Raw genomic sequence first — 25,447 nt, 5'->3', positions numbered from 1 at the left:
AGTCTCGTTTTTACATTCAGTTTTCCAACCCCTTAGCCTGAGGGGTTGGAGCCTATTTATAGGGGAGGCTCTATTGGCCCAGGATACAAACAAGTCCCAGACCACTGGGACGTACATAGGTACTCTGATAAAGTAGTGGCTCAGGGCGTAGTGGTGTCTGCCCTGATGGTGTCAGAGTCGTGGCCTTGGACATAGTACTGTCGGCTCTGGCGCATGGTCGAGGGTGTCCCAGTGGTCTCACCACTCTTCGTACAGGTCCATACCGCCACTACTCCTCAGACGCAGATCATAGGGTCGTGCCTCTGTTCTCTCCATAACCGTACACCCCGTGTCAGCGCACGTGTTCCGTACTCGGTGGTCCTCATCAATTCCCGTTAAATGCTCCACGTTCGTTTGGCATATCAACAAGATTCCCCTAAGTGATCTCATGCCTGTGCCAAGGAGGCTTCATCCTATGCATGTCCTGAGAAGTCGAGGTGCCGAGGGTCAGGGCCGGCCTATGCGGATCGCATAGACACGAGGCTAGGAGCACGGGTACCTCAACACACCCCTCACCCTCGCATAGCGAGGTTCCCTCGCATAGCGAGGCTGCCTCTCCTCCTTCCGAGCACCGCGTCGCGAGGCTAGGAACACGGATACCTCAACACAGCCCTCACCCTCGCATAGCGAGGCTGACGTTCTTCCTCCGAGGTGCGGCGTCGCGAGGTTAGGAGCACAGACACCTCAACATAGCCTTCACCCTCGCATAGCGAGGGTCCCTCGCATAGCGAGGCTGACGCTCTTCCTCCGAGTGTGGACGAGGCTTGATGCCTGCTGGAATGGGGCGCACGAGGATGGCCAGCTAGGGGCCCTCGCATAGCGAGGGTGAAGTTTGGATCGGCAAGTGGCCGAAGTCCCTCGCCGAGTGAGGGTGACTCTCTTACCCCAACTCCTTCACCATCATGTGATGCCCTTTCAGGATGTCTCGTAACATAGAGCTTCACTTGTGAATAGAATTCACAAGGAAAAAATTCCATATTTACAGTTACTACCACTTCTATTTGGTCCTCAAGAATTGGGTCTGTCAGTGGTTTTTCGACCAACTTCTGTGGTCCTTGCTCCTTGGGTGGTTGCTCCTCGCGTTGCAGCTTGGGCATTGGCCTGGGCCAACTGCGTAGCCGCCTCTAGAGCGAGTGCAGCCTCGTGGTGTCGCCTGATCTCTTCGCTCCTGGCGTCCATCTCCCGTCTTTGCTGCTCAAATGCAGCGTTCTGTCTAGCCATCTCTTCAGCGAATGACTCCTGTCGGGCATTGAATTGTGCCATTTCCTCCTGGAAAGCCCCCATGGCTTCCTGGAGTTGTTCAACCTCTGGAGTCATGTCCTCGAGCAAGACTCTAGGCTTAGTCTCGTGGTCTTGAGGACCAGGACCTTCTGATCTAGCAGGCTCTTTAGAGGAACCTGGCTTCTTGGAAGCCGCATTGGTGTTCTTAGGCGCCATAAAAATAAGGAAATTGTCTGTTTTTCTCTTCAGGCTCTCAATGAAAGTACCAAAATGTTGACCACAGATTTGGCCAACGACGTGTAGACGTCAAAACTACAATAAACCTTCAAGAGAAAAAACGACACTGATGATTTTTATAGTGGTTCAGCCCCAATGTGTTGGTAATAGCCTAGTCCACTTAGAGTTATGATTATAGATCTACACTCACGATCAGATGAACCAGAGTCAACTGAGTTTCTTCAGTGCAGATGAAAATAATACAATACTTCTCTCAAAATACAAATACTCTATTAGGAAAATCTGAATCTGAATCCCTAAATGATGCCATGAGCTTTGTATTTATAGGCCCAGGATCGTACAACCGAAATCCCTCATAATCGGGATCTTTCTATTAGTCCCACAATATTTAGTTAATAATAATATTTAAAATACAACAATACACGACTTCTTTGGGATAATCTGAGAGATTCCCGTGTAGACACGACTGATTATAGTCTAAGTCGTTGCTGGAATTTCGCTTGCATAACAATGATCTGTTTAGTCGGTCCACTTCACACCTAGAAGGAAAACTGGTCGGCCAAGCACCTGACTGGTCGGCCAAACACCTGACTAATCGGCCAAAAATCTTTACCAACCTCGTATTTATGCATAGTTAAGTTATGGCATAAAAGCCATATTTTTTAAATTTTGACTTTTCTTAATAATATATATAAATTTTAAAAATAATAAATTATGTATATCATCAACTTTTTTTTTCGTTTTCTTTCTTTTCGCTTTTGTTTTATATTATTAGTTGTTTTTTTAGAATATATATAATATATGTTCGATTAAATTTCAAAGCCAATAAATTACATGTCATAAATTTTTTTAACTTTTTATTTTATTTCCAAAGTTGTTACATTTATTGAAAATTATATAATTTCCTTGATTTAAACATGTTCTTATTATTGGCTATGGTGTTTTTGTAAGGAGTTTAGTGTCATTCAAGTAGAAATAGTGATTTTGCATTATATTGAGTCTGATTGTAAGTATGTTATTCAATTTTTCTAAAGTATTTTTAGTTCATGTTAGACATTCGGCCAATAAAGTGACTTATGTATTAATTGTGCATGTTTTGAGGATGGAAAGAGAATTTATATGAATAAAAAATTTCTATCCTTTTTTGTTGGTTGGATGTATTACAGCCGGATTATTATTTTCAACAATTGTTAAAATAAAAAAGAAAAATACGATACAGGTTTTTAGAAGGTTGAAAAAGAAACAGAACAGTCTTATATAATAATCAGTCTAGCAATAAAATAGACTAAACAAATATTATATAGTTTTGTAAAAAAAACAATAATTATATAGGGTATTTATAAAAAATTTCATGTATTTCCAAAAAAAAATAAAAATAAAGCGGGACTCAAATAAAGCGGTATTTATAACCAAAAATGGAGGCGCGCATTGTCTTCCTATCAGAAAATAAGTGTTTCTTTAGGATTTAAGGAATTTCATGGCCTGGTCTCAAGGTTTTGACGAGATCCGTCTTCTTATTGCGCCGGGTAACTCCTATAACTATTCTTCTCTTCTCTGCTATCTCATTAATGGCTTCTACATGTTTCTTAATCCCCTCTATCTACTTTCAATTCAACTCTGCTTTCCTGTCATTTTCACTCATTTCCATTATAGACAATGGTTCGACTAGCAATGGGGTTGGACGTTTGCTCTCACTTCGGCATCCCAAAACTGGTAAGTATTCGTTTCACAAGAATGAATAGCAAGGATTTAAGTGATTTTCATTTTTTTTTTTTTTTTGGGAGAGATTATTTTTACTTGCATTTTTTTTGGGGGTGAGATAATCTTTTGAGTTTATGTCCTTAGCTTTGTTTATTGTTGTTCTGGTAATTATTTAACTTATTTGAGGTCTGGGATTTTGCACATTGGCAAGAAGTAGACGATTATTCAGTGACATATGTTATGGTTCAGTTCAGGTTCTTCCCGTGGATGTTTTAAGTCACAACTTTGTTTATTTCCACGTATTTTACTGATTTTCAGGAAATGCTACTTGCTATGTTCTCGTTGATGACGTCCTTCAAGAAATGCATTGGTTTAAGCAGCCATACACTTCTTGGTTTCTGGGGGATTATGTTACTGAAGGTAGATCTTAGCTTTTGCTAGCTTTGTTTGGCCTGTGGCTGCCTGCGGGAGTTCAATGTTGTGTGTTTAGAATAATTTTACTTGGAGCTCTGTGTATTTAGGGTACATATATGTGTCTATAGCTAACATGTATTGTCGCCTTTGTTTTCCTCTTTAGTCTTTTCCACATTGTATATCAAGTAGTATTAAACTAATAAGCATTATATTTAATCTACTCATGGTTCATGGTTGCCTGCGTAATGTTTCCCAGGACTTTAAGCAGTCACATACCTTAAGTTTATACATGTTTGTGGTGTCATTACCGTTGCAAATTGCATGATGGGTAGTCTTATCTTGCGAAAAGTCCTAAGTTACAGTTTTCACGATGTCATGGTTTCTTCTAGCGGATATATACCAAACTCTATGAGGTCAATAATAAAAGCTGATATATCTTTTACCTTACTGTTGTTGAAATGTAATTTCACCTTGATGAATGCATGCTGTATGCGTCACTTTGAAATAGGTTGCTAAAAGTTAATTGACAATGGCTTTTTTTTTCTTTCCCATCAAATTGAAAACTTTGTAAAACAGTAAAATGAAATTAGAACTGTTTACAGTTAACTCTTTTTCTTTTCTTCAATCTCATTTTAATGGAGTTAGATCACAATTTCTTTTGTTGGTGCTCTGATTTCGTCTTTTCGTCATTTGTATTTGTGCTCGAACACATATGTAACTTCTCATCTTGATTTTTTATCATTTTATTATTCTTTCAGATGGCCGTCTATATACTGCCACTTCAGTTGATCCTATATTCATATTTTTGCCCATATTTGAGGAGGGTAGAATGAAGGTACTTCTGTGATTTTATTTTTATAGGTCTTAAGTAGATCGACAGCATGGTATTCTCCCCCTGTTTTTTTGTAGATGAATTCAAGAATATTAATTTATTGCCTAGAACTAAATCACCTACCAGCTGTGATCTTTATTTTTTCTTTCTCTGTTAATTTTTTTTCTGAGTAGACATATTCTTGCGTTTGTTTTCCATTAGTTCTTTATTTTTAAACCTTAGTGGTATCTATCTTTCTTTGATATGATGCAGAAGGGAGATGATCTTGGAAAGTTCAGGCAATTAGATGAGATAATGTTAATTGATGGCTTTCCTGGATATCAACATTTATTATCTATTGCAGAGAACTCCATGCAACTGGTCTGTGAAGTGAAAGGTGACCTATTTACACATTAGCTTCTAAATTAAAAGTTGTTCATTTTTCTAATTTGTTGAAGGAATTAGTGAAAAATTGATGATGAGTAGACATCAATTTTCTTGAAAAGGAGATGCATATCTAGTGTTGCAAATTTTTAACTTAAATAACATCATATAGCAGTGCAGAGATCCAGAATTTGACATCAAAGTTGATATATTCTAGTAAGAATTTAGTCTTTCGTTCTCTTGATTTTTACAGCATATTCTTTTATGGTGTTGTGCTTGCAATTTGGACACAACTTTCTTTTCTGCTAGTTAAAATTTTACACCCTTCCCTTTGAATTTTAACTGGCTATTTATTGATCTGGTTTAAATTCAACAGTAAAAAAATAAACTTTCTGTGGTTCTATTTTTATCAATTGTATGTATAGCTTCTAATAATGGTTCTATTTCCTTTCTCATCTGTTTGCAGAAATTGGATCATCAAAATTTTTTAGGCTTGATGATTCCAAGGTTATAAGTTGGTTATACCACAAGGTAAGTTTTGTGAAGTTATTTTTGATGTTTAAAGGCAGTTTTTTGAAACATCGCCATTCTGAGATCTGTGTCAGTATTTGCATGTTACATTTCCTTAGCTCTAGTTCCTCATAGGAAATATACACGTGAGGAAAGTGGACAGGTCATATGATAATTCTTGTGGTTATATCACAAATAAATTTGCAATGTTTAGCATTTTAGAGGTTACATTTGTTTGTTTCTAGTGAAAAGACATTTATAAAGTGGCAATATCTGTCAATTTATTGTTGTGTTAAATGATCTTTCTCTTTTCTGGTACTTTTCTTTCATGTGGCAATAGCTGTAAACTTTGACATATCTAGTATTGATCTAATTAACCCTTGCACTTCATTGTCTTTGTTTTACTTTGTATTTATTTCATTTTTGTGTTCTCTGGTTGCAGGTATGTCAGCTAAAACAGACACTATTGACTTTGGACAAAAACTATGCAGCTCAAGATGAGAAAGATACATGTACAATATCATTAATACACATAATTTATTGGTTAATCCTAAACTACTGTCTTCCCTAGTTTTTTTACATTATTGTTGAAATAAGCTGAAAAGTGAAGATTGAACTTATACATAAGTAAATGCAATTTAGCCAAGATATTATGGGGTTATTGACACAAGTGTAAATAGGACTAACATTCCTTTGTAATGAGTGCGGATGTACTTGGAAGTTCTCCCTGCTTTCTTAGTCTATAATAAACCACCTTTTTAGAAATAAATAATTTGTTGCAAGTTTTGTCCCCATTCATTAAATCATTGCTATTGTTGGTGCAGTATCTGATGCAGTTTCGATATTGGGGGAGTATGTAAACGATGATCCTTGGTTGGAGCTTCTATGTAGCCATTTGAGGTATAGGCAAAGAGTTTATGTTCAAGTCATACACCATCATGCATATAGAATCCTTTTACCCTCTTCTTTTATAATGTTTTTACTAATTTAGGTAATGAATGTGTTTTCAGGCTAAACTTATCAGAGGTTATGAGGAAAGAACCAGAGAAACATGTACCACATGCTGTAGGGAGCGACATAGGCTCATCCATTTCACAGGTTCGCACTACAGAGAAAACTAGTTAATTGTTTATGGTCCCTTTTTCATGTCTCATTTTTGCTGATTACCAAATTGCACTCACATATCTGCTCTACTATGGAAATGGCTTTAGTATTGGCTAAAATATTTAGTAATCACTCTATATATCCTTTTCTTTTTAGAGGTAGAAAATAAATCACTCTCTTTCCTAGGGAGTCACGTATGCATATTGATTTTACTGAATATTTTCTATAATTTAGAAGATTAACCACTTGGTCTTGGAGAAAATCAATATTGCAGAAACAGATAATAAATCAGAGTGCTTAGTGACTGGTTTATTTGGTGCAGCAAGATTTTGCTTGTTTGAGTCTTTGGAACCGGGAACTATTAAATCTTCCAAGTGATTGCCTGGGCTTAATTCATTAGTGACTGATTTCTGTACCACATTTTATAATTTGTCAGGAGAAGAATAAGATTAACAGTAGAACTACAAGAGCTGGAAAGCAAACTAAGAAGGCAAAAGTGGAGACAGAATCCCATAACATTATGGAAATGTTTTCTAGAGCTTCCAGAAGGAAGAAGTAAAAGACTATTTAACCAGATAACAAAAGAAAAGTAGCTGAGTAATTGTTTTCTAGAGGCTTTAGAGGACTCTTATTAGTAGACCTCTGTTCTGTATATTGTTTTGGCATGTTGTAATGAGCCTTAGTTTTCATCGTCTCACATTCAACGTTAATTATAAACTTGCGTAAATTATAAATATGGATATTTGGATATTGATTTATCAGAAGGAAATTTATATTTTCTATCTCTATATTTAGTTTTAGAGCTTTGTAAATAACTAATAATTCCATCTGATTGGTTTCGTCCAAACCCAACTTTTAATTTGTGCCGTAACCTAAAGGGAAAAGATATATCTTATTTTTATGAGTAATGATATGTGCACTCAAAATATAGATCAAAACATTACACACAGTGATGTGGCAGTTTGGACTAGCCAATCATATTTATTAAAATTGGGACTCACTGTTTTAAAAAACAATGACACGTCACTGTGTGTAATGTTTGGGTGCATATTTTGGGTTCACATATCATTACTCTATTTTTATATAGCATTTTCTAACAAAAGAAGAATGATGTTATGGAAGAATTCACCATGCTAGTCCCCGTTTTCTAAGATTATAATTTTGTCATATATAATAGGGAATTTTAAAAAAATATGACTTTTATGAAACACAATTACTATTGCAAATCAAAGCACATTAGTCAAATATGGGTACTATTGTAAATTAGTATTCCACTATTCTCTCTCTCTCAAACCCCAGCCACAAACTCTTTCTCTCTCCAAACCCAATCGCATGGTTCTCTCTCCCATCTCTCTTCTCTTTCCTTTTGCCCTAGCCGCCACCTCCCTTGTCTTCCACTCGCCTGCCCCACTATTTCCACAATCATCTCCAACCACCCACCCTCACTACATGCAATTCACCTTAGGCGTGCACCTTCGCGAAACCTAGCCCAGAACACCCAGCCGCGCCATCGACGAACCCAGCCCCAATCCGCGATCTCTTCGCGATTCCATTTGCAAGCCCCCAAATCTAAAACAACGGGGCTAGGCTGAGGCGAGGGATGTGCTGGTGGTGGTCGGAGGCGAGGGAGAAGGGTGGTGCTTGGGCTGAGTGCGATCCATGGTGCTCAGAGCTGCAGAAAACGATGGGGATGGCTGGGGTTGAGGCGTGGCTCTGCGCACAAGGGATGGGGGGTTCTGGTGGTGGTCAGAGGTGAGGGAGGAGGGTGGTTTGTGGTCATATCTGTTTTTTTTTTTTTCAATCTTTAGGTATGTGGTAACTGGTTACTTTCACGTTCTTTGTGTGTATATTTCTGGGGGTAGCTGGTTACCTTCATGTTCTGATATGTGTATATTTCTGGCTTTTTTATGGTAACTTGTTACCTATGTTACTAAAATCATACATACTTTTTCTTCCTTTTTTTTAATGAAGTGCTCTTCCTCATTTTCCTTCAAATTTGATGTTTCTTTTCATTTCTAATATGAGTGACCTGTCACCCCTCTTATGGTAACTGGTTACCCCTCTTATGGCAGAAAGTTACTCCTCTTGGGTAACTGGTTACCCCTCCTGATATATGTTATTTAGCCTAGCTCTAGGACTTTTTTTTTACATAACTGTGAAAAATCAAACAAGTAACTGGTTACCTATTTTGATACATGTTATTTAACCTAGCTCTAAGATTTTTTTTTACATAATTGTGAAAAAATCAATCAAGTAATTGGTTACCTTACCCAGACTTTGAAAAAAAAAGTATAATCTAAAAAAAGGAAAAGAATATTTATAATAAATAAAAAATAATAATAAACACAATTCATATTACAATACTAATAATAATAATAATAATAATAATAATAATAATAATAATAATTTGCAAAACAACTAAAGAAAGATTAAATATAAAAATAGCTATATAAAATTAATATAAAAAAAATCAAATAAACTAAAAAAACAATCAAATTACAAACATACCCTTCCAAATGTAAAAAACTTGATTAAAAGTACAACTATGGCCTAAACAAACTTTTATATAAAAATATAGGAAATTAAACCCATTAAAGTGAAAATTCTTAAAAAAAGTCATAAATGAACATTTCTTGAAAAAAAAACCACATTTTTGCAAACTCTATTAAAAATCCAATATAAAATGTAATTTACTCTAAATAATATGAAAATTCCTTTATTCGATTTTTCTTCAACTTTAATCTTTCCTTAACCTTGAATTTATTTGGAAAAGAAACTCATAGTTCAATTTGGTTAGGTATCAAGAGCTTGCTTAGGACAAGGATCTTTAATACGCAATGTGGATTTACAAAATTACGGGTGACAAAGCCAGGTTTAAAACATAGAGGGTGTCATTTTTTTTAATGAAGATTATACTAATATATATACAAAATATATAAATGTTTAGTTTTTTCTTGAATTTTATGGTGGCTATATACATTTTTTACATATATTTATAATAATTTTTTTTTTCAAAAATACACTATACAAAGATATAGAAAAGAAAAGTTAAGGTCCCCTTACCTCCATCATTGACCACAACCAATAAAGATGAAAAGAAATTGTGTATCATTTGGTCCTGCAATTGTGTCAGTGAGCTTCTAAAACTGAGGTGTATGAGTGTATGTCTTCATGTTGCTATTAATGGTATATCATACCATAAAGCCTAACAAAAACATTGTCTCTACTAGTTGAGAAAATGATAAAATGAAGAAGTAAAACTGTGATGAGAGCTCAATCAATCGTATGAGCTCAGTTGCTTTATTACTGAATATTTATATAAGGATTACAAAAGCTCTTAAACCTTTAGGAATAAATACAGATAAACATAATTCTATGCCCCCCCCCCCCCCCTATATGTTCAAAATGTAGCTTGGGACACAAAAAACAGAAATCGTGGAGCAGAAAGTGGTTTTATAAAAATATCAGCAGGTTGTTCATCAGTGGAGACATATTGAACATCAAGTTTCCGAGAAACAATTTGAGATCGAATGAAGTGAACATCTACTTTGATATGTTTAGTACGTGAGTGGAACACTAGATTGAGTGCAAGAGATTGGGTGCCTTGATTATCACGCCAACAAAAGAGTATGGTGCTAAGGAGAAAAACCTATTTTTTGCAATAAAAAGTGTAACCAAACCAACTAAGTAGCTACAGAAGCAAGAGCTCGGTACTCCGACTCATTACTGGAACGAGCCACTGCCTGTTGCTTGCGAGAACACCAGTTGATGAGATTGCCACCAAGAAACATGCAGAAGCCACTAGTGGAAGTTCTGTCATCCAAGCTAGATGCCCAATCAGTATCGAAAAAAGCTTTAAGAGTTAAGATAGGTGCTGGTTGAAAGTGTAACCCAAGATGAAGGGTACCTTTGACATAGCGCAAGATGCGTTTACAAGCATTCCAGTGATTGATTGTAGGAGCTTTCAAAATCTGACTTAGTTTATTAGCGGAAAAGGCTAAGTCAGGTCTAGTAAAAATAAGATATTGAAGGGCCTCAATGGTGCTCTGATAAACTTCAAGTTTGTCAAATGTATAATTGTCAACAAAAGACAATTTATTGCCAAGTATCATAGGCGCGGGGCACTCCTTGGACTCATCTAAGATAGTCTTTTGAAGAAGAACAAGAGCATACTTGGACTGAGTGAGATAACGACCACTAGTTGTACGAAGTACCTCAAAGCCAAGAAAGTAGTGGACTGATCTAAGGGAATTCAAAGCAAACTGACAGTTCAAATCACATTTGAGTTGAGAAATGAGAGTGGAGTTCTCACCAGTAATGAGAGTATCATCCACATAGACAAGTAGTAGAATCACAAAACCATGCTTCTTGGTGTAAAACAAGGATGAATATGAAACTGAACAGTGAAAACCACAAGCTAAGGGAGTAGATTTGAGTCGTTCAAACCAAGCTCGTGGAGCTTGTTTGATTTCATAAAGAGCCTTGTTAAGTTGACGAACATGTGTAGGGTGAGAAGAATTGACAAACCCAGTAGGTTGTTTCATGAACTCTTTCTCTTGAAGAGCACCATCGAGGAGGCATTATTCACATCGGTTATCTGAATATCTCAACCATAAGATACAACCAAGGAGATTACAACTCTAATGGTAGAAGCTTTGATGACAGGACTAAAGGTTTTAGTAAAATCCACCCCCGATGTCTGTTGAAAACCTTTAGCAACAAGCCTCCCTTTAATTTTTCCAAAGAACCATCAACTTTGTACTTAGTGCGAAACACCCATTTATTGCTGATAACTTTCATTTCGGGCTGAATAGGAACTAAAGTCCAAGTTTTGGTCTTCATCAGCTGAGTATTCAGCAGTCATAGCAACCTTCCACTCTATAATGGTGAGAGCAACTTTGGTTGATGTGGGTTCATCATAGATCTGTCGAGCAAACGCAACCACTAGAAAAGCTTTAGGCTTGTAAATACTTGATTTTGATCAAGTTTGCTTAGGATGTCCAGAGGGTAAATAAGGTGGTTGAGCAGGATCAATATCCAAGGAACTGTGATGTTTAGGAGCCACAATAGTTTTAGTTGGAATCAATGAAGTAGAGGGCTCATTAGAGACATCCCAAGGTGGAGAGGTAGGGTCATTTAGTGGTGAACATGATCTTTGACAACCAGTGGGTTCTTCACCAAGGCAAGCTTCAATATCAGCTGAGTGAGAAGGTGTATGTAACGCCCTAGATAGTCAATACTGTTACACTGTGTGTTTTAAATAGTATTAGACTCTCTAAATGAGTCTCTTGGCCATAAACGTGCTTAACGATTTAGGGTTAAAATTTTTGGTCAAAGGAATAACCATTTCATTAAAATGTTTACGTTCATACATTGGATCCCAAAATAATGTTTAAAAGGATAATTACAATTCAAAAGTTACAACCAGCCGACCTAAGCGACAAAATAGGGTTTGACCCTAGTTCCTCTGAGAAACCCCGACCGTGGTGGTCGAGCAGCCGTATATGTAGACGTCACCACCGAAGCTCTCCAATTCATGGCTGGTCCAGCTTCCCTTTTCCCTTACCTGCACCACATAGCACCCGTGAGCCAAGGCTCAGCAAGAAAACTTAAACATGCTCATAAGCAGCTAATACCATATCACATAATCATAATAGGCATGCCTAGCAGTAATAACCCTACTCACGTATGCATTCTATTCAGATAAGTGACTGCAGTGTCACATCGAGGCCTGTTGCCCTAAATACGTGACCATAGTGTCAACCCCGGGGTTGTTGCCCTAAATAAATGACTAATAAGTCATACTGGGTCCCGTTGCCCTAGGATATGGGACTATAGAGTCACCATGGGGCGCACTACTTTATCCTCTGGATAACCAGCCTTAGAGCTGGCCCAACGTACCTGGCGCTTTAATTTTCCAACGACCATAGGGTCGGTTAAGCGTATATCGCGCTCCTGATTAGGCCTAACCATATCGACCAACGCTCAGTGCGCTATTGCCGCCCTTGACTTATAGGTCAATGATTTTCAATAAGATAATGCAAACAAGCATACATCACTTAATCCACATATAGAGTATTTAATCATGCTTAATCAAGCAATCGTAGGCACAATCATAATCATGCTCATTCACAGGGGCCCAAGCCCTAATCAAATCTATATTTAACAACCGAGCCAAGCCCTAATCACATATATAACGTATTGGGTGCAACTTTATTACCTCTGGTCCAAGCACAAGCTAATTAACAACGACCCCTGAGCACGATCCCCTCCTAAGCCCTAGCGGTACCCTAGTCACAACCATAATAAATGATATTCATCAATATCGAGTAAATAAAGGCTTCCGGAGCGAGTCCTAGCCTCCGGGACCTCGAATTCTACTAAACCGAGTAGTAGTTACCTTCCCGAGCCCTTAGGTTTGAGTTCCTGCCACCCAAAACCTACTTTGGTCAATTCTCCCACTTAGCGCCGCGACACCCCCTGACGGTTCACGACACACCTCAAGTCAGAGAGCCCCCTGCCTTTAATCCTAGGGATGCACATTGCAGCGCAGTCCTAAAGAGTCACGGTGCACCTACGCAATTCGGAGAACCACCTGGGCTCTGAGTTCGCGCGGGCCGCGACGCGACCCCACGAACCCACTTTTTCAAGCTTTTCTCCAAGCCATAATTGAGACCCAAAACATCATCAATACATCCTAGGCAGCACAAACACACCAAAAACCAAGCTAAAACATCACTAAAACTTAAAATCCCTCCCTTGAGTTTAGGAACTCAAGCACACTCTAAAACTCCTCAAATTCAGAATTTACAAGGTGAAGAACATTACCTCAATTGATAAGAACGACCCTAGGCTACTATTAATCAATTTCTAGCACCAAACTTCAAGCTTCCAAGCCTTAAATTCCACTACTTTTCCTCTAAAATCCAAACCAACATAGAGAGAGGGAGAGAGAACGTAAATGAGAGAGGGATGGAGAGAGAGAGAGAGAGAGAGAGAGCTGAGTTTGTGTTTCTGAGTGTTTTGTTTCCTTCCCTTGAAGCAACCTAGTGACTAAGTCACTCCCTTGGCATAAAAATACCAAAGTGCCCCTTACCCATTCGTTATTTTCCACATTTCCTGCTAATCTCAATTAACGTCTCATAATTTTCCTGTTAATTCCAATATCCTCAAATAATTACCAAATAATTTCCATTTACTCGATAAATCCTAGTAATGTACTAAATTACCAAAATACCCCTAGGCTCACCCCAAGCCAGGTATTTGACCTTGTTATGACTAAACCACTAACTTGCTCCCTAGAATTGCCTCGTGCCGAATAACCCAAAAACATCCACATAATAATGTGATCTCAATCATATAACACACACACACACACACATACACACACATATATATATATATACAAATATGCCCTCAACAAGCCAAAATTACGAAAATGCCATTCTAATAAGAAACGGGCCCACATGCATGCTTAATACACTTAAACATGCAAATGCAGTCATATTATAATATAAATCACATAATTCATATAATCATGCATATCACCACATAATAATGCAATTAAATCAATTATTGCTGTAACGCTCTGGATAACCAAGACCGTTACACTGTGTGTTTAGAATAGTGCAAGACTTGCTAACCAAGTCATTTAAACAAAGTGTGAATTCAATGTCGTCAACAGATTAGGAATAAAAGATTTTGGTCACAAACAGGCTATTTTCATTAAAAATGACAGTTTAATACATGGAAACTCAAAACAGGGTTTAGACGTCTTAGTTACAACAAATTCCAAGAGTTACAAGTAATTCAAGCCACTCTAATGGCAAAATATACATTTTAGGTTTCCGTCCCTGTACAATTCCTCGACCGTGGCGGCCGAGCAGCTGACAATGTACACCTCGCCCCCAGAGCTCTCCAACTCATGGTTGATTCAGCCTACCCCTGCCTTTATCTGCACCACTTAGCACCCGTGAGCCGAGGCCCAGCAAGAAAGCATGATAACATAGCAAGATCAACATCATTTATCAAATATCCCACAATGCACAACCAGGAATTCAACATTTCATAACATTTATCCAATCAGTGACAACACACAACAGATTCACAGTTTGTCATCCAAACAGCCAACAAATCATGTTCATAGCACAATATTCACAATCATAATCAACAGTTTATCACATCATCAAATGATATTCAGGGTCAGCGCCCTTAGTCGCACCCTCTATTGACACACTGTCTTCGGCTCTCTTGGGACGCCCCCAGTGTAATACTCATTGACTCCGGCCAGCTTAACCGAGCTCAGTGATAAATAAGCTGCCTCAGCTACCAGTGGCCGAGCCGCGCCTTGTGCGCAAATATTGATTCTGACACCCTTAGGCCGGTTATCGCATGTCTCATGGCATAATAATACCATCTCATGACATGGTATACAAATATAGGGAGCTCTTAGTCTCATCGTATCCACATGGTTAATCACATTCACATAACAATGCATACAAACATAGGGAGCACTTAGTCCCAACCTAGCCACATAATCAGGTGCAGCTTTCTTACCTTTCGATTCGCTAGCTTTGATCACTTGACTCCTTGAGCACGATCCCTCTCGAGCCTAAGCGCTCACCTAAACACAATCATAGGTCAAAGTCATAACCAAACCTCAAGTCCAAAACCTAGCCTCGGGACCAATCCCGAGCCCCCGGGAAGTTCTAGTTCCACCAAACAAGGTGGTGGAACCAAACCCCAAACCCTTGGTCAAAAACCCTTGCAAATAACCCTAAAATCCCTTTCTGAGAACAAGGCAGCGCTACAGCGCTCTTAGGAGGGCGCTACAGCGCTACAGACAGAAGCAAAATCCCCTCAGCATGCATGGCCTAGCGCTACAGCGCCCAAAGGCTAGCGCTGTAGCGCTAGTCACAGACAGGCCAACTCCAAATTTCTCTTCCTGCGATTTCCTCGAACCAAACTCAACCAAAACTTCTCCAAACCTTTGCCAACCTCAGAAACAACCTTATAAACATACTCCACTCATCCCAAGCACCCCAAAAACTCAAAACCCAATCACATGCATCTCTAATCCCAAAATTCACCATAGCTGTCCCTAAGCTCAGAAACTCAGCAAAACCAGTCAAAACATCAGAGTTAGAGGCTTAGAGTTCATACCTTTAATGGAGTTTCGATTTCAAGACAGCCTCTACACCTCCTTAGCTTGCTCTTCCTCACCCTTTGGCCTGAATTCCCTAAAGTTCCCACCAAACTCAGCTTATGCACCATAGTTCAAAAAACCAAAACCAGAAACTGAAGAAGCTATAGACCCTTACCTAAAGTGGATGGCCTATCCTTGCTAAACCCTTGCCAAATCTTCAAGCTTAGCTCAGAAACCTTATGGCTTAGTTGACCTAGCTCTCCTCTGAATTTTTCTCCAAGAAGAGTGAAGAGAAATGGTGAGAAAAACCACAAAGCGACTCTAGGAGAACTACTCTGTTTTCCCTTCCTTTCTTTTCCTTTCTTTTTCCTTCTCTTCAGACTTCTGTTACATTCTACCACCTCCACTAACATAAAGCCTCAATAGTATCTATCTTTAAAAAGCCAATTGACCAAAATGCCCTCCCTATTAATTCTAAACCCTTTAGTCCACTTAGGGGCATTTTAGTCATTTCACCCTAATTCTCGTTAACTCCTCGAGTGTCTCTAATATTTACCGCTCACTACCCAATACCTAATTAATCACCAATAATATTCCTCGATATCATAATAGACCCCAATATACTCCCTAAATTCTCATTTATACCCCCAGGCTCACCCCGAGCCGGGTATAAATCCCCGCCATGACTTTTTCGCTAATCTGCTCACTAGGATCGTCTCGAGTCACAGATCATAGATATATCCACATAATAATTTGGTCTCAACATTAGCCTACCAATATACACACAAGTACACAATTACGCTCTCAATGAGCTAAATTACCAAAATACCCTCACAGCAGAGTATATAGCCCCATGCATGCCTTTATCATCATATAGTAATATGACCCACATAATCATGCATATAATCATATAATAGCACAGTAAATCATTTATGGCCCTCCCGGCCTCCTAATCAAGGTCCTAAACCTTATTAGGAAATTTGGGTCGTTACAATTGCCCTCCTAGACCCCTAATCAAGGCACTAAGCCTTATTAGGGAAATTGAGACGATACAATTATCCCCTCCTTACAGGAATTTCGTCCTCAAAATTTTATTTGAACAGCTCAGGATATTGATCCCGCATGTTGGACTCTATTTCACAGGTCGCCTCCTCGGCCTTGTTGTTCCTCCATAATACCTTAACCAAGGGTATGATTTTGCTCCTCAAGACCTTGTCCTTCCTATCTAGTATCTGGACTGGTTGTTCTTCATAGGAAAGATCTGCCTGCAGCTCCATATATTCGTAACTCAATACATGAGTCACATCTAACACATACTTCCGAAGTGTCGAATATGAAACACATTATGTACGGCCGACAGTGCCGGAGATAAGGCCAATCTATAGGCCACCTGACCGATCCTCTCCATGATCTCAAATGGTCCTACAAATCTAGGGCTCAAATTACCCTTCTTCCTAAATCTCTTCACCCCTTTCCATGGTGAAACTCTAAGGAAGACATAGTCTTCCACTTGGAACTCCACGTTCTTGCGCTTCGGGTCAGCATAACTTTTCTATCTACTCTGATAAGCGAGCATCCGAGCTCTGATCTTTTCAATAGCCTCATTGGTATTTGAACTGACTTAGGACCAAAGTATTTCCTTTCTCCTGTCTCATCCCAATGAATGAGCGATCTACATTTTCTACCATAAAGCATCTCATAAGGAGTCACCCCAATGGTCGGATGATAGTTGTTGTTGTAGGAAAACTCTATCAAAGGAAAATACTTACTCCAGGACTCTTCAAAGTCCAGCACACATGCTCGCAACATGTCCTCTAATATATGTATAGTCCTCTCAAATTGTCCATCTGTTTGAGGATGATAAGCGGTACTAAACTTTAGCTGTGTACCCATAGCATTCTGCAGACTTCCCCAAAACATGGAAGTAAATGTGGGGTCCCGATTTTACACGATTGACTTCAGAGCCCCATGAATGCGCACTATCTCTCTCACATAGAGATCTGTGTACTGATCAACTGAATAAGTCATCCTCAATGGTCAAAAGTGAGCTGATTTGGTGTATCAATCCCTGATAACCCACACCGAATCATGTTGACCCATGGTCCTAGGTAACCCAACCACAAAATCCATTGTGATATCCTCTCATTTCCACTTTGGGATATCTAGAGGCTGTAATAACCCTTCTGGTCTCTAATGCTTAGCCTTGACCTGCTGACATGTCAGACACTTAGCCACATATTCAGTCACATCCCTCTTCATCCTAGGCCACCAATACAGTGATCTCAAATCCTGATACATCTTCGTGGTGCCTGGATGCAAAGAGTAAGGGGTAGTATGAGATTCATCCAAAATCTCCCGTCTAATAACAACATTCATCGGAACACAAATCCGACCTTTGTATCTTAGCAAACCCATATCTGACACTGTATAGTCCCTAGCTACTCCAACTAGGACATCCCCTCTGATCCTTATTAGTTTTGAATCACTCAACTAACTTTCCTTTATCCTATCCAAAAGAGTAGACTGTAGTGTGATGTTGGCTAACTGACCCACCACTAACTTTATTCCAGCTCTGGCCATATCTTCTGCCAATTCCTTGGGTATCTGTCTTGCATTGTATAATTTTCCCGAACCTTTCCAGCTTAAGGCATCTGCCACCACGTTGGCCTTTCCTGGGTGATACAAAATTTCACAGTCATAATCCTTCACCAACTCCACCCAATGCATCTATCTCATGTTCAAATCTTTCTGTGCGACGAAGTACTTCAGGCTCTTGCGGTTAGTGTATATTTAACACTTCTCCCCATAAAGGTAATGCCTTTATACCTTTAATGAAAAGACCACTGCTATTGACTCTAGATCATGAGTGGGGTACCTCTGCTCGTATTCCTTCAACTAATGTGATGCATAAGCAATCACCTTCCCTTTTTGCATAAGAACACAACCCAAACCCTGTCTCGAGGCATCATAATACACCACAAACTTCTCCTAATCTGTTGGAAGACTCAGTACTAGAGTTGTAATCAACCACTGCTTCAGCTCCTGGAAGCTGTTCTCATACCTATATGACCACACAAACTTCTGGTTCTTGCGGTCAGTTTTGTCAGTGGGGTAGCTGTTGGTTTTTATTGATCAAATCAGAGATTATGCACAACGGAACAACAATCAAATTGTCAGATTAATCCCATAAGATTTCTAGATTTACTTCTTCACACTCATATATATATTGAACCAATGACAAGAATAGAAAAACTACCTCAGGTCCTTCCTAGCTGCTATCTTTTCGTATGGTTGAATCCTTGAGATCTCACACCAAGATCTTCCAAAATGTTCTCAGTCACACAAAGAACGAGTGTTGGCTCGCTATACAAATAATATGCAATAACTATTTATCAGATGTTCTCAACACATGAGATCTGATAAAGTTTTGGACCTAGGTTTTGTGAAGAACAATGACCTTTGTATTTGTCACTGTTCTCTTTTCTCTGAGAGAATCCTAGATATTTTTCTATCCCTGAAAACTTACATTCTGTGAAAACTGATATCCAATATTTAATAATATCCAATATATTAAAATATTTGTTATTTTAAACAAATTCAAAATAACTGATCAGTTATCAGATTTTTGTTTAAATAATAATATTTTAATCATATTAAAATATCTCATTATTTATTTAATATTTAAATAACTAAAATTGTGGAATCAAGAGACTAAGTCCATCTCTTATGCGTGTAGCACAGTGCCTGTGCACTGTGCCACACGTGTACCACATGCATGTGCAGGCATGTGATTTTCCCCAATTTTTATTATTATTTAAATACCAAAAATCCCAAAAATAAATTAATTCAAAATTAATTATATTTTTGTTAAATAAAATAATTAATTAATTAATTACACATAATTAAACAATAATTATGTTTGATACATAGAAAAATATTTTACTTATCACATAAGTCCTTTTTTTGCCCATTTTTGTATTTGCCTTTGACAGTGATTGTTTGAGCCATTTTGGGGACCATGGACCTATAACATTAAGCTCCAATAAATTGAAACTAAATAATTATAATAGTTAATTTATTAATTCTGATATTACTCCACTATAAATTCAGAATTGCACTCTTTATGTTATAGATAAACTTTTACATAAATCTTTTTCTTAAGTCGTCCATTGATATAACCATCTTACAATAGTTCAACCCTCTAATTAATTAGTTCATAAATTAGAATGGGAGAATTTCCATTTAACCTTTCTAATTTAATTCTTATTCCTTAAGTACCATTAATTCACTAGTGAATAATTAATCTATAATCTAATTATAGATTTGAGCTCAAAATCATTCAGTTCCAGAATTAACCCTTAAGGAAACTAATATACGATCCGTTAGGAAAGATTAGATTCCGTATTGTTGATACATGTTCCCAGCCATCCATGATATTAAATCTCCAAAACAAAAGTCATTAGCCTCATTCTTTGAATTGACCTTAACGAATGAATCAAAAGATTTAATAAACATGAACAGGAGTTCATGAACACTCAGGATTTAGGTTGATCTATAAATGATCATCAGTTGTGATATGAATTACAAGTCTTTATTATTAAATGGTTTTTGGATAAAGACTTTAATTCATATCGGTCCATGTCATATATAATCATATTATATAAAGCACCTTCACCAAGATGTCTTACCACATCAATAATCCGAATCTAGATTATTTGTATCATTATGATACTCAGTAAACCGTACTTACAACTCCAATTAAAGAATCCCATAACTTTAATTTGTTGTTGTTGACTATTTTTATTCATTCATGTGATCTTAATTCTCTCGTACTAATACAAGATCACATCCTCAATAATGAATATGGAATTTTTCTGATATTTATAAAATTATTCAAACAATAAGTTAACAATCTAAATATAACAATAATAGTTAAACCATTGTATTTATTTATTCACAGAGAAAACAAATTACTTTACATGCTTTTAGGACACACTCCTAACAGTAGCAATCCTTGAGACCCATTCCACAAAACGCCTGTAATAACCTGCCAACCCAAGGAAACTCTTGATCTTAGAGGCGTTCCTTGGCCTTGGCCAATCTCTGACTGCCTCAACCTTAGTTGGGTCCACCTTGATCCCATCTTTATTGACAATGTGACCAAGAAAAGTCACATGCAGTAACCAGAACTCACATTTCTTGAACTTCACATACATTTTGTGTTCCCTAGCCTCTATAGAATTAACCTGAGATGCTGCTCATGTTCTGCCTCTGACTAAGAATAAACCAGAATATCGTCGATGAAGATGATCACAAAACGATCTAGATAATCTTTGAACACCCTGTTCATCAGATCCATAAAAGCGGTTGGGACATTAGTCAAACCAAATGACATAACTAGAAACTCATAATGCCCGTATCTGGTGCGAAAAATAGTCTTTGATATATCTCCCTCCTTGATCCTCAGCTAGTGATAACCAGATTGAAGATCTATCTTTGAGAATACCATCTTACCCTGCAACTGATTAAACATGTCATCTATCCTTGGCAGATGATACTTATTCTTAATTGTTAACTTCTTCAATTCCCTGTTGTCAATGCACATCCGCATAGAACCATCCTTCATCTTTACCAATAGGACTGGTGCACCCCATGGCGAGAAACTGGGTCTAATAAAACCCAAGTCTAACAACTCCTGTAACTGTACCTTCAGTTCTTTCAACTCTGCTACGGCCATTCAGTACGGTGCCCTAGACACTGGCTTTGTCCCTGGTGCCAGTTCAATAACAAACTCTATCTCTCTGTGTGGCAGCAACCCTGGTAAATCCTTTGGAAACACATTCAGAAACTCACAGACTAATCTAGTCTCTTCTGGTCTCACTGGCACGACCTGAGTGGTATCTACCACACTGGCAGGAATCCTATGCAACCACCTCACAGTAGGTCTCTAGCCTTCATTGCTGATATCATAGGTATACGAGGTCCATACACAATGCCAACAAATACAAAGGGATCCTCACCCTCAGGCTCAAAGATTACCATCTTTTTATTGCAATCTATGGTTGACCCATACTTAACTAACCAGTCCATGCCCAAAATCATGTCAAAGTCATCCATTACTAGCTCAATCGGATCAACTGAGAACTCTCTGCCATCCACTGTCACTGGCAATGATCTGATCCATCTTCTGGAAACTATTAACTCCCAAGTGGGCAATAAGGTTTTAAACCCCACAACATAATAAGCACATGGCTTGCACACTCTATCAATTATCCTACTAGAAACAAAAGAGTGTGTAGCAGGAAAATCAATCGAAACAGTATAAGAGGTTCCAGCACTAGAAAGCTGATCTGTCACTATTGAGGGGCTAGCCTTAGCCTCTGCTTGCGTCAATGTGAACACTCGAGCTGGAGTCTAGCTGTCTGCCTTCCTTGGTTCTTCTTTTCTTGCTCTCAGGAAATCTTTCTTTAGGTGGCTCACTATCCCACACAAAAACCAAACCTTTTCCCGACACTCTCCCAAATGGCTCCTCCTACATTAGGCGCACTCTAGGTAAGTCCTCCAGCCCTTATTACCGCCCTGGTGGCCTATCTGTATACCACGTGGCCTCTTGTCGGGGCCTGAAGCGGGAAGGTATCTGAAGCCTTCCTTGTTTGGTCACTAGGGCCTCCGCCCTTACAAGAACCAATAAATGGAGGTCCTGTCATCCTATTGTCTCTCCTGGCCGCGCTCTCACACCAGATTTTGTTTTCTACACCTTATACAGTAAGGGCTTCCTAGGAACGGTGGTAATGCGAACATCCCGGGCTATCATAGCTTGTAGCCCCTGAAGGAATCTTTCCTTCCTTGTGCCATCAGTGGGCACCAAGTCTGCAACGAACTTGGCTAATCTGTCAAATCTCAGTGCATACTCTATCACTTACATGTTTCCCTGCAGCAACTTACTGAATTCCTCTGCCTTTGCAGCCCTAACTGCATCATTATAGTACTTTTCATTGAACACCATTATGAACTCCTCCCAATCCATGGTATTCACATTCCTGGTCTAGGATATCACTTCCCACCAGATTTGGGCATCCTCCCGAAACATACAGGTGGCACAGGCCACCCTCTCATTACCTACTCCCCTCATAAAATCAAGGATAGTGGTAACTATGCTCATCCATTGTTCGACCTTAGCCAGATTTGCACTGCCCTCAAAGACTGGAGGGTGCTGCTTCCTAAACCTTTCATAAAGCAGTTCCCATCTATTTCCAACCTCTAGTGACTGTAATATTGTCGGCACCAACATAGGTGGTACTTCTGGCTGAACTTTCCCTGCAGGAACCTGTTGCTGTCTCAGGAGGTGGATCTCTTCTTCCTGCCTTAGTAACCTGGCTTACATATCTGCAAGCACTTGCTGCCAGTTCTCAGAAGCTGGCGGAGGTGTCTGACCCTAATTATCATTTTTGACCTGTATTCCTTGGCCGACTTGCAGATCTGACTGCCCTTGAAGCATGCTTCCAAGCTTGTACCTTGTTGCAGTAATCAATTTGTCCAGTTAGGTAGTAATTGTTGGGAATATATGGCTTTACTCTTTGCAAATCAACAATGAATTATGATAATAATGCAATATTCCAAACCCTAGATGTTGATCAAGATTCAAATTCAAAGTATGAAGGCAATTCTTGATAATCAAATAAACATGTTCATGATATGAATGTTAATCTTGAATATAATAAACTAAATGATTAAATGATGATAAGATGAATTTATATACACTTAATCAATAATACTAACAATGAATAACACAATAGAATTGCAAAATACAAGATTAGGGTTAGAGAGATAAAACCTTTGTATTGAGCAACTTGAATCTTCAAACTTGAGGAACTTCTAAGGCTTATACACAATATGAATATTGTTGTCCAAAATCTCTATTCCAAGCCTTCCTAATTGCTTGAAGCTTAAACTAAGTAGAATGAGATTCAGGATTGAACAAGCCTTGAAACTCATGCAAGTCAAGCAAGCTTGATGAGTTTCTTGGAGAAAACTTTGGTCTTAGAAAACTAGAGAGAGAATGAGTTTTAGAGAGAGAGAATTGGAAAGTGTGATCAAGACTGTTCAACTCTAATAACCCATGTATATATAGTGTAGAGATCATCATTAGTGTAACCAACAGGATTAGAATATTTAAAACACATCATTTTAGAGCATTTTACATAACTATCATCATTAGGGCATTTTATAGCCCTAAAAGACAGGTGATGTGTTGCCTACTAGCATGAGGTGCATCTCCTGCTAGGGCTTTTGAAGCCCTTCACATTTAGGCGATGCTATGCCACTTAGGGGGCGACGTATCGCCACCCTCTCTGACTTTGGACCACTCCAATGGTCCGAAAATTGCTCCAAATGCTACCAAACTTTTTGGGAATGTTTGGATACCTCATTGTATCACTTTAGACCTATAAAAGTCACTTTTAGATGTCTTCTACACAATCTCATGTTTTCACTTCTCTTTAAGTGAAAACTGTTAAGTGTTTTGCATCTCAACGTGTAAACATCTTAACCATTATATTTAACCAATCTCAATAGTAATAACTATACCTCTTGCCGCCCTACGGTCCAAGACCGAACAAACAAGCATTCACACTCAACATTCATGCTAATAAGCATGTCAGTTCATATTCATACTCAAACATGGTGCTAATAAGCACTTCCTGACATTTATAAGCAAGTAACGATGCTAATAAGCATTTTCTAGCATTTGTAGACAAATAGCGATGTTGATAAGAATTTCTTTAACATTTAACACTGTTAATAAGCATTTCCTGGCATACATGTACCTATTGCAATGCTAATAAGCGTTTCCTTTGCATTCACAAGCAATATCAGTGTCAATAAGCATTTCTTTATCAATCATTTAACAATCAAGGGCCAGTCCCTATCAGAATATCTCATGCTCCTAATAAGGCAGGCAGATAAGGCATTTTTATCCTATTTAAGCAGTTAAACACATAATCACATAAATAGTTACCAAAACCTGAGTCGATCTTGTCTTTAGTGGTGAGTGTACATGCCCAGCCAGTCTTCAGGAACCCTTAACCTTGGCACAGTCTGATACCAAGTTGTAACGCCCTGGATAGCCAAGACCGTTACATTGTGTGTTTTAAATAGTGTTAGACTCTCTAAACGAGTCTCCCCGCCATAAACATCTAACTAAACGTGATTAACGATTTAGGGTTAAAATTTTTGGTCAAAAGGAATAACATTTTCATTAAAATGTTTAAGTTCATACATGGGATCCCAAAATAATGTTTAAAAGGCTAATTACAATTCAAAAGTTACAACCAACCGACCTAAGCGGAAAATTAAGGTTTGACCCTAGTTCCTCTGAGAAACCCAGGCCGTGGTGGTCGAGCAACTGTATATGTACACGTCGCCACCGAAGCTCTCCAACTCATGGCTGGTACAACTTCCCTTTTCCCTTACTTGCACCACATAGCATCCGTGAGCCAAGACTCAGCAAGAATACTTAAACATGCCCATAAGCAGTTAATAGCATATCATAGAACCATAATAGGTATGCCTACTAGTAATAACCCTACTCTTGCATGCATTCTATTCAGATAAGTGACTACAATGTCACACCAGGGCCTGCTGCCCTAAATACGTGACCATAGAGTCACCCTGGGGCTCCTGCCCTAAATAAATGACAAATAAGTCATATTGGGGCCCGTTGCAAGTTTGTTCCTGTACAGACACTCAAATGGGGATTTAAATTGCAAGACAACAGTAGGAAGTCTATTGATTCGATAGACTATAGAAAAAAAGGCTTCCCACCAAAAGCAGAGTGACATTTTGGCTTGGGAAATGAGAGTGAGACCAATCTCAGTAACTTG

General features: G+C 38.5%; 1 protein-coding gene across 2 annotated transcripts; it reads left to right on the top strand.

Annotated features, from left to right (window-relative positions):
- Nucleotides 1–2,864: 2,864 nt before the first annotated feature.
- On the top strand, nucleotides 2,865–7,209 carry LOC133788309 (uncharacterized). Of its 2 annotated transcripts, XM_062225740.1 has the most exons (10): nucleotides 2,866–3,023; nucleotides 3,151–3,210; nucleotides 3,517–3,618; nucleotides 4,371–4,447; nucleotides 4,697–4,820; nucleotides 5,274–5,338; nucleotides 5,760–5,829; nucleotides 6,142–6,217; nucleotides 6,328–6,415; nucleotides 6,858–7,209. In XM_062225740.1, exons 1-10 carry the CDS (start codon nucleotides 2,975–2,977, stop codon nucleotides 6,978–6,980), a joined length of 834 nt encoding a protein of 277 aa, XP_062081724.1. In that variant the 5' UTR covers nucleotides 2,866–2,974; the 3' UTR covers nucleotides 6,981–7,209. The 2 variants fall into 2 exon arrangements, 1 of the variants encoding a protein (XP_062081724.1); XR_009873185.1 differs by lacking the exon at nucleotides 6,858–7,209 and having other exon boundaries at nucleotides 2,865–3,023; nucleotides 5,760–5,860; nucleotides 6,328–6,398.
- Nucleotides 7,210–25,447: the final 18,238 nt, after the last annotated feature.

The sequence above is a fragment of the Humulus lupulus genome, chromosome 7 (assembly GCF_963169125.1).
Source record: "Humulus lupulus chromosome 7, drHumLupu1.1, whole genome shotgun sequence".
In the NCBI taxonomy this organism is placed as follows: domain Eukaryota; kingdom Viridiplantae; phylum Streptophyta; class Magnoliopsida; order Rosales; family Cannabaceae; genus Humulus; species Humulus lupulus.
This window is presented reverse-complemented; position numbering and strand designations above follow the sequence as displayed.

Excerpts from the sequence above, each read along its gene's own strand:
- LOC133788309 (XM_062225740.1), top strand. The coding sequence starts at position 2,975 with ATGGCCTGGTCTCAAGGTTTTGACGAGATCCGTCTTCTTATTGCGCCG. Across the intron at positions 3,619-4,370 it reads GGGGGATTATGTTACTGAAG|ATGGCCGTCTATATACTGCC; the intron begins GTAGATCTTAGC and ends TTATTCTTTCAG. Across the intron at positions 4,821-5,273 it reads ACTGGTCTGTGAAGTGAAAG|AAATTGGATCATCAAAATTT; the intron begins GTGACCTATTTA and ends ATCTGTTTGCAG.